General features: G+C 42.3%; 1 protein-coding gene across 4 annotated transcripts in view; it reads right to left on the bottom strand.

Annotated features, from left to right (window-relative positions):
• The window catches only part of SH3KBP1 (SH3 domain containing kinase binding protein 1), a 388056-nt gene that overhangs the window by 117725 nt on the left and 257869 nt on the right, over positions 1 to 12462 (bottom strand). For all 4 annotated transcript variants that reach the window (XM_058292032.2, XM_058292030.2, XM_058292029.2 and 1 more), the window contains one exon: positions 8233 to 8327. In XM_058292032.2, coding sequence (XP_058148015.1) covers positions 8233 to 8327 — 95 coding nt within the window. The remainder of the gene's footprint in view (positions 1 to 8232; positions 8328 to 12462) is intronic.

Below are 12462 nucleotides of genomic sequence, written 5' to 3' on the forward strand. Positions count from 1 at the left end.
GCAAGTAGACACAGAAGAACACACAGCAAATGGACACAAAGAGCAGACAATGGGGGGGGGGGGGAGGGGGAGAGAAATAAATAAAATAAATCTTAAAAAAACAAAACAAAACAAAGGTGACTGCCTTCAGCAATGTGGGAAGCCTCCTCATCAGTTGGAGGTTTCAAAGCCAGAAGTGAGGATTTCAGAAGTCAGAATCCCTGCCTCTACTTCAGCCAGCCAAGGGCTTCTGGGGAATTCAACTTCACCTTCTTCAGTTTCCAGCTTGTGGCCCTCCCTATAGAGTTCAGACATGAAAGGGTTCAGAATCTCCTTTATGGCAGTTTCCAGCCTGAGGCCTGCCCTATATAACTTGGATTTGCCAATCTGGTAGGTTCTATTTCTCTGGAGAACCCTATTTGCACCAGGGAAACCTACTGTAGCCCTTGGAAACCCTTGAAAGCAGCCTTCTATACATACCTGTGCATTTCTCCCTGCTGTGTGGATGAGACTCTTATGCTTCTCATAATTTGTTACAAATGTTTCACAACAATGCAAGGTGTTTGTGGTGGGGTGATGTGTGGGAACCCTGCATGAAGTTATGCAGGTCTGTTTCGTAAGTTCACAATTTTTACTACACACTTATTGTTTATTTATGTTCCTGTATGGATGATATACTTCGATAAATTGTTTTTAAAATGAAAAAGAAAATCAGATTCCTTTGATCAGATTGGCTGTGGCAGTTTGAGATTATTTTACGAATCCCCAAAAGTGAAAGATTATGTTTGTAAACTATCCCTCTAGATGTGATACCCTTTGATTGCATTAAATTCAGTTGAAATGTCTTTGATTAGATTGCCTGTTAAAATCAGGCCTTTTGATCTGACTATATCAGAGGGTGTGATTCAGGTTAAGTCCATGCCCCCTTCCTAGGTCCCATATAAACAGACACTCACTCAAGAAGAAACACAGAGGAAAGAACTTGTTCATTTCGGTCCTGCCATATGACAGAAAGGAGAAGGCTCAAACAGCTAAAGCCCCAAGGAGAGATGGGCCATTTGCCTGAGAGCTTCCAGCTGACCTTGGGAAGAAGGCCGAGGCTGATCTAGGAAGCCCTGAGAGACTAGCCCTGTGCCAGCCTGCAGCTGAGAGAGAGGATGCCCAGAGGGGGAGGCTGAAACCAGCAGAGATCATCCGCCATCTTGCTTCAAAACAAGGCAGCTGACTTTGGTGTGAAAGTATCTCTTATGGTACCTTGAGCTGGACTTTCCACAGCCTTGGGACTGTAAGCTTTTACCCCAAATAAACACCCTTTATAAAAGGCAACAGATTTCTGGTACTCTGCATCAGCACCCCTTATGCAGACTGATACAGAAATTGGTACCAGGAGTAAGGTCATGCTGTTGCAATTACCAAAAATGCTGGAACAGTTTTATAAATGGGTAAGGCATATTTTTTTGGAAGAATTGCGAGATGCTTGATAGAAAAGACTTAGATTGTTTTGAAGAGATTGCTGGTAGGAATATGGATACTAAAGAGATTTTTGATGAATTCTTAGAAGGAAATGATTAAACTATTCTTGGAAACTGGGGGAAAGACAATCTGTGTTTTAAAGTTACAGAGAGGGAAGTGGATTTGGCCCAACTGATAGGGCGCCTGCCTACCGCATGGTAAGTCCAGGGTTCAAACTCTGGGCCTCCTGACCTGTATGATGAGCTGGCCCACACGCAGTGTTGATGTGCGCAAGGAGTGCCTTCCCACACAGGGGTGTCCCTGCGTAGGGGAGCCCCACATGCAAGGAGTGTGCCCTGTAAGGGGAGCTGCCCAGCGTAAAAAAAGTGCAGCCTGCCCAGGAGTGGTGCCGCACACATGGAGAGCTGACGCAGCAAGATGACACAACAAAAAGAGACACAGATTCCAGGTGCCGCTGACAAGGATACAAGCGGAAACTCAAGAAAACACACTGAATGGACACAGAAAGCAGACAACTGGGGAGGGGGGATGAAATTTTTAAAAAATAATAAAGTTGCAGAGAATTTAGCAAAATTGACGCCTGATGTTATATGGAAGGCAGAATTTGAAAATGACAAGCTTGGACATTTAGCCAGAGAGATTTCCAAAGTAAATGTGGAAAATGCAGCCTGGTTTCTCCTTGCAGCTTATACCAAAACACGAAAGGAAAGAGATAAGCTGAGAACTTAATTGCTGGGCACAAAGAAACCAGAGACAGATTGAGAAATTCTAAGCTTCTGGAAATCAAGTCCCACAGAATATAGTGCCTGTAGCAGTTTGATACGGTTATGAATTCCAAAAATAGACACTGGATTATGTTTGTAATCTGATCTGTACCTGGGCCTGATTGAGTTATGATTAGGGCTTTAATTGGGCCACATCATTAGGGCATTGAGTCCCTCCCTCTTGGTGGGTAGGGATTCACAGATAAAAGGCATGGCAAAGGACAGAGTTGCTGGTTTCTGATGTTGGAGTTTGATGCTGAAGTCTTAAGCTGGAGGCCTGGAAAAAAGAGACAGAGCTGTTTGCCTGATAGTCTACAGCTGACCTTGTGGAGGAACCAGAGGAGCTGAGCCCAGAGGAACCCAGAAAGCCTGAACCCTCACAGATGTCAGCAGTCATCTTGCTCCAACATGTGGAAACAGACTTTGGTGAGGGAAGTAACTTATGCTTTATGGCCTGGTAACTGTAAGCTCCTACCCCAAATAAATACCCTTTATAATGCCCAGCAAATTTCTGGTGTTTTGCATCAGTATCCCTTTGGCTGACTAATACAGTGCCCCATTTGAGTAATTAACTAAACTTGGAACCTAGAAGTCAGGATTGAAAATGCAGTTATCGCCACTGTTTCTAATTGAGAGGGAGCTTAGATCTCATGGGGCAGATGGATTGACCTCATCTTGCTTGCAGTTGCAGACACTCTCTGTTCCTCAGGATGGGTGTTGCCCATCATCATCTCCTTATTAGTTGTCCTGGGTCAGTCCAATGAAATGGAGAGTAGGTGTTGAGACTGCTGAGATTCAGGGCTCAACCAGACCAGAGATTTAAGTTTCCAGGACATATATTTAACAAGTATAATGCTAATTATAGGTTCAAATAAAAGCACCAGAAGAGCCATGTGTACTGGAACTATAAAGAAGTCTAACTCTGTTAAACAGGGGAGCATAAATTCCAAAGTAAAGCCCACTGACAGGGTGCCAATTCCTTAGCTTGTCTGCCCTGCTTATAGTGTCTAGATGTCTCTAGAGCCCTCAGGAGCCTTGCTGTTTGAGGCACTGAAAACTCTAATGTAAACGGTGAGTAGCAATGCTTTATGTGTCCATCAATTATAAAAAATGTACCACACTAATGAAAGATGTTGTTAATATGGGAAAGGGTGAGGGGAGGGAGTGCATATGGGAATATCTAAAGCTTCTTTAAAAATAAAAAAAAATTTTAATGCAGTTATCCAGGAAAGACTCCTTGTGAGGGGACAGAGAAATAAGTAAGTAAGTAAGTAAGTAAATAAATAAATAAATAAAATCTTTTAAAAAAACAAACAGGAAAATCATGGAAGCTGAGGTCTGGAATTAAGACCTCTCCTTGGGCCAAGAGAGGCACCCCACCCATGTGTATGAAGAGGGTGAGTTTGCCCCTAAATTTGAAGAGAGTAGATGTTCCAGACCACTGTTCAGGAAGAGTTTGGCTGCCCCAAACAGAGAGGGTGGAGTGCATTCCCCAGTGGATGGGGAGAGCTAGGTTGCCAGCCCACTTCTCTAAGGGGGGTGGGCCTGCTCCCCATAGGTTGGGGAGAGTGAGGTCACCACCCCAATGCTCTCAGGGGGGTGGGCCTAGTCCCTATAGATTACAGAAGGCCAGGTTACCACCCCACTCTTCTGAGGGGGTTGGGCCTTGTATTAGTCAGCCAAAAGGGGTACTGATGCCAAGCACCAGAAATCTATTGCCTTTTATAAAGGGTATTTATTTGGGGTAGAAGCTTACAGTTACAAGACCCTAAAGAGTCCAACTCAAGGTACCATAAGAGGTACGTTCTCACCTAATGTCTGTTGCCACCTGCTGAAGCAAGATGGAGGCGATGTCTGCATGGGTTCAGCCTTCCTCTTCCTCTTAAGGCTCCATGGGTCCAGCTTCTTCCGATCTCAGCTGTAGGCTGGAGCGCTTGTTTCTTTCCAGGCTCAGCTGCTCTGGTCTCTTCACAAGGTCAGCCATGGACTATCAGGAAAATGGCTCATCTCTCTTCCCGGGGTGCAAGATCGAAGTTCATTCCTCTTTCACGTCTGTGGAGCTTTCTCTATTCCTCTGTGTATCTATTTTTGTGTGTCTCCTTGACCGAGTGTCCGTTTATATAGCCCATAAAGGGAGCAGGGACTCAAATTGAGTTATACTCTATTGATATGGTCAAATAAAAGTACTAAACTTAACATATTTAATCAAAGACATCTCAGCTGAATCTAATACAACCAAAGGGGGTCACACCCAGAGGAATAAACCAGTTTACAAACATAATCTCCCTTTTTGGAATTCATAAATAATCTCAAATTGCCACAGGCCCGTATGCCATAGATAGGGAGAATGTTGCTGCCATCGCACTGCACTAAAGGGGTTAAGACTGTACCCCAGAGATTGGGGAAAGTGTGGCCATCACCCCTATGTTCTTGGAAGATGAGGTCTGGTGCTCGTTTGCCACCCAGATGCCTGATGAGGGTGGAACTGAGAAAATGGCCATTGGGCAAGTCTGTGGAAAGGGTGGGCCCCCATGAGGGCCCCAGGGAGAAGAAGATACCATCGTCTTAAGGACGATTCTCAGACTTCTAATGGAGTATGCCCTGCAGGTTTTCAGAATTGTTGGTGACCTGTGATGCCTGTTTCCCTCCTAAATTCTCCTTATGATAATGCAAATGTTTATCCTATGCCTATTCCTCTGTATACTGGAAGCAGGTAACTTGTTTTATAAGTTTCACAGGGCTACTGTCAGAGGGAACTTTGCCCCAAGACAAACTGTATGCCTATAAGTGACCTTGATGTGATTTTGTACTTAGCATTGCTACTGAAATGATTTATGTTTTTTGTTTTTGAATATTGTAATGCCTTTCTGGGATTCAGAGGGTAGAGTATGCCAGTTTGAGATTATTTTATGAATCCCAAAAAGTGACAGATTATGTTTATAAACGAATCTATTCTTCTGAGCGTGATACCCTTTGATTGTATTTTTTGATCTAGGGACAAAATAATCAAGATCAATGTGTTCTCATCATGATATGTATTCATAATGACAAGGACTAGAACTTAATATGTTAAGCTAGAAAGAGATGTGCTCAGGTAAGAGACCATCCAGGAGGTTTTTTTCTTTTCCCAAAACCATATTAAATATTATTGGTACTTTGTGTTTTCAAAAGAAAAGAGGCTGCCAAAACCAAACCAGGAAAATGAATCCCCCATTGCAAAGAATGATAGCTATTAAATTCTCTGGTTGCTTTATCATCACAGCGAATAAAGTGTTCTACCTCTTACCCATACTACTAAAGCCAAATATCTGTGTTAAGCACTCAAGTCTCTGTCTTCTGCTTCACATCCACTTAACAACCTTCCCAGCCTGTTGCTTTGGCTATAGGTATGATTAAAAATAGGAAAGGTGCTACCCATCCCAAGGAGGTACAACATAAGGACAAAGGGGGAGTTTAAGAAAGAGAACTGCCCTGCCTTCTTTGCAGAAAAGAACAAGGGAGAAGCACTTTCCTCTTTTCTGATTTTCTCTGGCCTCACTCAACACCTCCAGAGATAGACTAAAATAACTTAAGGGGAGAATATTTCTATAGGTAAAAAAAATAACAGACGAGTTCTTGGGCGATCTGCCAAGCAGGGAATAATCTGCTATTCCAGAAAGGTACCTTTACAGTCCTACCATCACTGAGCAACCCCTTTCATGCAGGTGGGTGGGAGGACAGCCCTCTTAAGGAGATTTGACCTTGGGCAAGCCCCTGAAACTTTCTGGTCATTAGCTCCCTGGCGTCTTTGGATTAGGCACTTAAAACAGCCAACCCCTACAGCCCTTTCTCAGGGGTACCGTCCTTGATTATAAAGGTAATCAAGGTACCAATCACTTTATGGACAAAGCCTCGGGGGTACAGGCCGGCAACATGGGGGTCTCTTCCCTCTCGGTAGTGGCTAGAGGCAGAGGCCCTAGGCACCATCCTAAGCCCCGCTTCTCTCTCCCCTTTCCCTGCAGCCTCCAGCCTGCCGATGCTTTCCAGGCCTGCCAGTGCAGAGGCAGCCTCGGTGAGCTCCCAGGGCACGTGGGTGCTCAGAGAATTATCTTCCCTGCCGCCTACCTGGATACAATAATAAAACCACCTTCCGCATCTTAAGGATGGTGCAGCTTTTCACTGTATTCGGCCATCATAAAATCCCTGTACTTCAGAGAAAAGACCATGTGTTCCAGGGATCACTTAAATAAAACGTCTTCCACCCACCTACTTGGTGAGTATCAATGCATGAAAGCAGGAAGAGTCCATGGCCAAGGCCTCTCAAGTTGCTTCACTGTACAGACTTTATACTCTCAGATGCTTACAGGGCTTGGCCTGTGATGATAAGAAAATTGTCCCAACTTCTTAGCACAAACAAGGCAGGCAAAATTTTCTCAGGCACACCACCTGTTTGAAAATATTCTTTTAAGTGTTTTCTGCCTCTGGGGCATGACCTGCTTTTTTCCCCCTAGTGGTTTTATTTTTAATTTTTACCGCTTTATTGAGATATAATTCATATACTATACAATCCACTCATTTCTCAATGGTTGTTAGCAAAGTCAAAGTGTTGTGTAACCACTGCCACTCTCAATTTTAAATATTTGTATTACCCCATAAAGAAATCCCATACCCATTAGCAGTTACTCCCCATTCCCCCAACCCCTCCAGCCCTAAGGAACCACTAATACGTTTTCTGTCTCTATAGATGCCTATTCTGGACATTCCATATAAATGGAATCATACAATATGTGGTCTTCTGTGACCGGCTTCTTTGACTCAGCATCACGCCTTCAAGGTTCATCAGTGCTATAGCATGTATCACCACTTTACTCCTTTTTCATGGATGAATTCGTATCCATTGTATGGCTAGATAACATTTTATTCATCTATTTATCAGCTGATGGGCGGGTTTGCTTTCACTTTTTGGCTATTATAAATAATGCTGCTATGAATTCTTTTGTACAAGTTTTTGTGTGGATGTACACTTACATTTCTCTTGGGTATACCCCCAGGAGTAGAATTTCTGGGATGTATGGTAACTCCATGTTTTACCTTTTGAGGACTTGCCAAACTCATTTCCAAAGCAGCCACAGTTTTCACTTCTACCAGTGGTGTATGAGGGTTCCGACTTCTCTACATCCTTGCCAACGCGTTTCTGTCTGTCTTTTCGATTCTACCCATCCTCATGGGTATGAAGTAATCTCATTCTGGCTTTGATTTGCATTTCCCTGATGACTAGTGATGTTGGGCATCTTTTCGTGTGCTTATTAGCCATTTGTAGATCTTCTTTGGAGAAATGCCTACTCGGATCCTTTGCTCATGTTTTTTAATTGGGTTATCTGTCTTTTGATTATTGAGTTGTAAGAGGTCTTAAAATATTCTGGGTACAAGTTTCTTGTTAAGTATATGATTTGCAAATATTTTCTCCTATTCTGTGCATTGTCTTTTCACATTCTCGATGGTATTGTTTGCAGCACAAGTGTTTTAATTTTCACCACGTCCTCTTTATCGTTCATTTCTTGTGTTGCTTCTGCTCTTAGTGTCATACTAAAGATGGCTTTGTATAACCCAAGGCCACCAAGATTTAATCCTACATGTTCTTCTAAGAACTGTAAAATTTTAGCTCTTACATTTAGGCATGGCCTGCCTTTGTCAAGGTCCCTCTTTAGGCACCTAATGACACAGAACTTTGCACTAGGCAGAATTCTCCAGGCAAGCAGGCTGCCCTCAGGCTTCTCCCTTCTGGGACTGAAGGTTTCTACAGTGCCATGCAAATCTGCAACTGGCCCCCGGGCAAAGAGAATTTATTCAGTTTGCAAGGAGTCCCTTCACCTGGATACACTGGTTTGGCCTGATCAGGGGGAAAGATGTGTCACCACAAGATGCTCCATCGCGAGTTCAGGACATGTAAACAAAATGCTTCACAGGCTGAAACCAAAGCTTGTATTATACCCAAAGAGGTTCACGGGTTAGATGGCAGGAGAGAATTTTTGTTTACCTTATTGATGAGAGTGACTATATCTCCTTCTTTGATTGTCAATTCATCATCATTCTGTGCCTCATAAGGAAATATTACTTTGCAGTAATCCTTGGCTGTGAAAAGAAAAGAAAACACAACCTTTAAAATGCTTTGTGTACAAGGAGTATCTTCAACTGCAAGCAAAACAATTCCTTCCCTCGGCCCCAAAATATCTACGTCCCTTTTCAGTCTGAAGCAGAGTGGACACTGTCCCAAATCCCTCAAGATTTAGGAATGAACAAAAATAAGGGGGAGTGTAACCATGGACCAAAGCAGATTTACTGTTATTGTAGTTGTTATCTTGTGTTAATAGAATAACTTGTAAGTGATATTAAAAAAAAAGAAAATTAAATGCTTTATGTACCATAATGGGGGATACACATTACTAACGAATTTTTCAAAATGCATAGAAACAGTATATGCAAAGAGTGGACCCTAATGTAAACTCTAGACTTTAGTTACTAAAAACATACCGATATTGGTTCACCATTTGTAACAAATGCACCACTCTAATGCAAGATGTTAATAATAGGTGTGTTAGTCATATACACAATGTTACAAAGATCCGCCATAAAGAAAATCTGAGAAGAAAATACTGTCACTCATTGTTTGTAAACTCAGATTTCTGAGTTTGTATTTACAGTACGAAATAAATGAAACAAACCTCCCCCTCCAAAAAAAAAATAATAGGGGAAACTGTGTGTGTGTTTGGGGGGGGGGGCCGGAAGTATATGGGAACTCTGTACTTTCTGTACAATCTTTCTGTAAACCTAAAATTGCTCTAACAATAAAGTTTATTATTATTATATTTTTAAAGATTTATTTATTTATTTATTTCCCCCCCCCTCCCCGGTTGTCTGTTCTCTGTGTCTATTTGCTGCGTCTCGTTTCTTTGTCTGCTTCTGTTGTTGTCAGCGGCACGGGAAGTGTGGGCGGTGCCATTCCTGGGCAGGCTGCACCTTCTTTCACACTGGGCGGCTCTCCTTGTGTGCGGGGCTCCCCTATGCGGGGACACCCCTGTGTGGCACAGCACTCCTTGCGCGCATCAGCACTGCGCATGGCCAGCTCCACATGGGTCAAGGAGGCCCGGGATTTGAACCGCGGACCTCCCATGTGGTAGACGACGCCCTAATCACTGGGCCAAGTCCGCTTCCCAAAGTTTATTATCTTAAAAAATGCTTTATCTGAAGATCTGACCCAAGAAAGGATGTTTTCTATCACACTAATTTCAGGGAAAAGCATACCTAATACATAGGATATTACTACTATAAAGAGAGGGTCCTCCTCAGAAAACAACTTAAAACTGCTCAATTTTGGCCCATGCATATTATTCTCTTCAATTTTTTTCCCTCACAAGTGATGTGACATGAAATACTGTTGACTGCTTTATTTCCCTCAGGCAGAAAAGCAAAAAGGTTTCCTTGGTCTCGGGAATACAGACATGTGCCACTTTATATACTCTTCAGGCGTATGCATAAGCAAACACGATCTACAAAGAGCAAGAAGTTGAAACTTTGCCTCTCTGTCCTCTTCCTCACATCACTAAATCAGGAACACAGTATTTGTATGTTACAAAGCAGACGGGGTACAAAAAAAAAATTAATGAAAGTTTACACCATTGTGGAACATCTTAAGAGACAGATGTCAATATATTTGTATGTGAACGTGTGTATATAAGTTTGTATTCGGCAACTACAACAGCCTAACAATACTGACCGAATGTTCTTTACACGTCTTGGTATGTGTGTTCTATCATGTTCTATGGCCTCCTTTAGCGAACCTGCCTATTTACAGACGGGGCTGTTCATGAGCAGATAGATTCATCAGCCCTTTCCAAAGAGAGAAAGATATGAAGGCCACTCAAAAATCATTTCAAATAGGTCCTGAATGATGTCTGCTTTTGAAAGCCTATCTGATTTTGCAAAAGTTTAATCTTCTCTATTTACACAAAAGCACCAGTTTAAAAACAGTGAAAATATTATTTGTAAGGCATTTGGGAAATAAAGGCTTGAAAAACCAGGTTTTGATGAATCAGGACAGAAGATAGAAAAAATATATACAAGAGATTTAGAATCTACTGAGGCAGGTGCTTCAGAGCCAATGAGCCTAATGGCTTTAAATAACCTTAGATATTTCCCAGGGATTAAGCCAGCTCCTACTGACAGTCATAACCTCGAGCTAAATGCACAAGTATCAATTATATTGTCCCAAGTACAACGGCTATCACTGAAATGTGTTTCTTTATTATAGTCAATGTCCCATCAATCAAAGAAAGGGCTATATAAAGGCCATCAGAAAATCCATAATACAGAGGTATCCTGTGGTCTAGGGTTAAGATAGAAGAGAGAAAGATAGAGATACGCACTCTGTTTCTATACGAATTTTTTGGTTTCTATCCAGTGGCTTGATGATATCACTTACAGCACCACCCTAGGGTTGGAAGCCTTCCATCTCATGCAAGCTATACCCCTGATGGCTTCTGCTCATTCACCTGTGCTAAGGGGTACTTGTTCTAAATCCCATCAAATACCAATACGCTTAAATATTCCTAAGCCCACATAGGAACCAACATCCCATCTCTTTTTCACTAATTACAGCAGACCTTGCAAATTCGGAATCAGTCAAATATTCTAAAGGGAGGGGAAAAATTAAGCATCTTTAAATTGGATAGTGACAGTCCCTTATCAAATCTCCTATTGACTATGCTAGAGAAATATGACTATCTAACCTCAAAACTTCCAACACTCAAACAAAAACAGTATTATTAATGACCTGCCCCGCAGAGTCCTGGCTTTCGGAATAATTCTTTGGATGGAAATCATGGAGATACTGTACAAAGATCATACACCCATGGCCAACGAGAAAGGAAGAAGCAGGTCACGTTTCTATTCCTTTCAACAGTCAAAAGAAGTTCATTGATAGACACTCAGCAGCCATTCGCTGCCCCCTTCCTAGTTCACAGAATCCTCATTTGTTCAGGCATTATATTCAGGAATAGGGAACCTCTCAGTCTCAGGATGAGAAAAATATATCTAAGCAAATAATGTTAATCTCTCTTCCCTTTGTTGGTGATTGCTTTAGAGGAGGGCATGTGATCTACTTCCAGCCAATGAGATGAGAGGGGAATTCTGCAGGGTGGGGAGTGGGTGGGTGGGGAGGTTGGTTAGTTGTTTTTTTATTAGAGAAGTTATAAATTTACAGAAAAGTCATGCAGATACAGGGTTCCCATATATCCCTCTCATACCCAGTTTTCCTATTAACAACACTTTGCACTAGTGTGGTACCTTTGTTACAACTGATGAAAGAAGATTATAATTATAGTCTATGGTTTACATTAGGGTTCTCTGTAATGTACAGTCTTATGGTTTTTTAAAAACGTTTATCCTGGTAACATATATAGAACCTAAAATTTCCCCTTTTAACCACTTTCATATATATAATCCAGTGCTTTCAAGTACATTTTATTCCCTGACAAAAAGAGAGAACTGAGGAAAACAGCTGCCTCTGCCCTTCTGCTTTTAACACTTTTTATCATTGCTGGAAGACAGCATAATGTTTGGTGCTGTCACAGCCATATTTCAACTGTGAGAGGAAAGCCAAGAAAATCAGGGAGGTGTTGACCTTGGCCCTTGACACTCTTGGGCTGTCTGTTGAAATAACCAACTTCAGGGAGACTGTCTCTGGTCTTCCTGCTTCAAGACTTAATAAAACTCTACTGGGAGTGGACGTGGCACAAGAGGTTGAGCATCCACCTCCCACATGGGAGGTCCTGGGTTGGCTCCCAGTGCCTCCTGAAAAAAAAAAACAAAAAAACAAACAAACAACAAGCAAATCAAAAGAAAAAACCAACTCGGGGAAGCTGATGTGGCTCAGTGGTTGAGTGCAGGCTACCCACATATGAGGTCCCGGTTCAAACCCCAGCCCCTGATAACTCAAAAAACAAAACAAAACAAAAATACGCTACTGCTTAACACTACTCCGTGGTCAGGTATTCATTACTCCAAGCAGAAGGCTCCCTGGCAGGAAGGAACAGGGATGAAGAACAGAGAAACTTCCAGGGACTGTCTCTGAAATACTTGACTATAATCTGGCCAGCTCCCCTCCCCTCAAAAAACCAGCCTCTTCCTATGCGTCTTTGTCATTTCCTTTCTTCTCCAACTCTTCCCTTGCTACCTCAGGACCTGGCACATAGAAAGGGGTCAACAAATA

This window comes from Dasypus novemcinctus, chromosome X (assembly GCF_030445035.2).
Source record: "Dasypus novemcinctus isolate mDasNov1 chromosome X, mDasNov1.1.hap2, whole genome shotgun sequence".
Taxonomy (NCBI): Eukaryota; Metazoa; Chordata; class Mammalia; order Cingulata; family Dasypodidae; genus Dasypus; species Dasypus novemcinctus.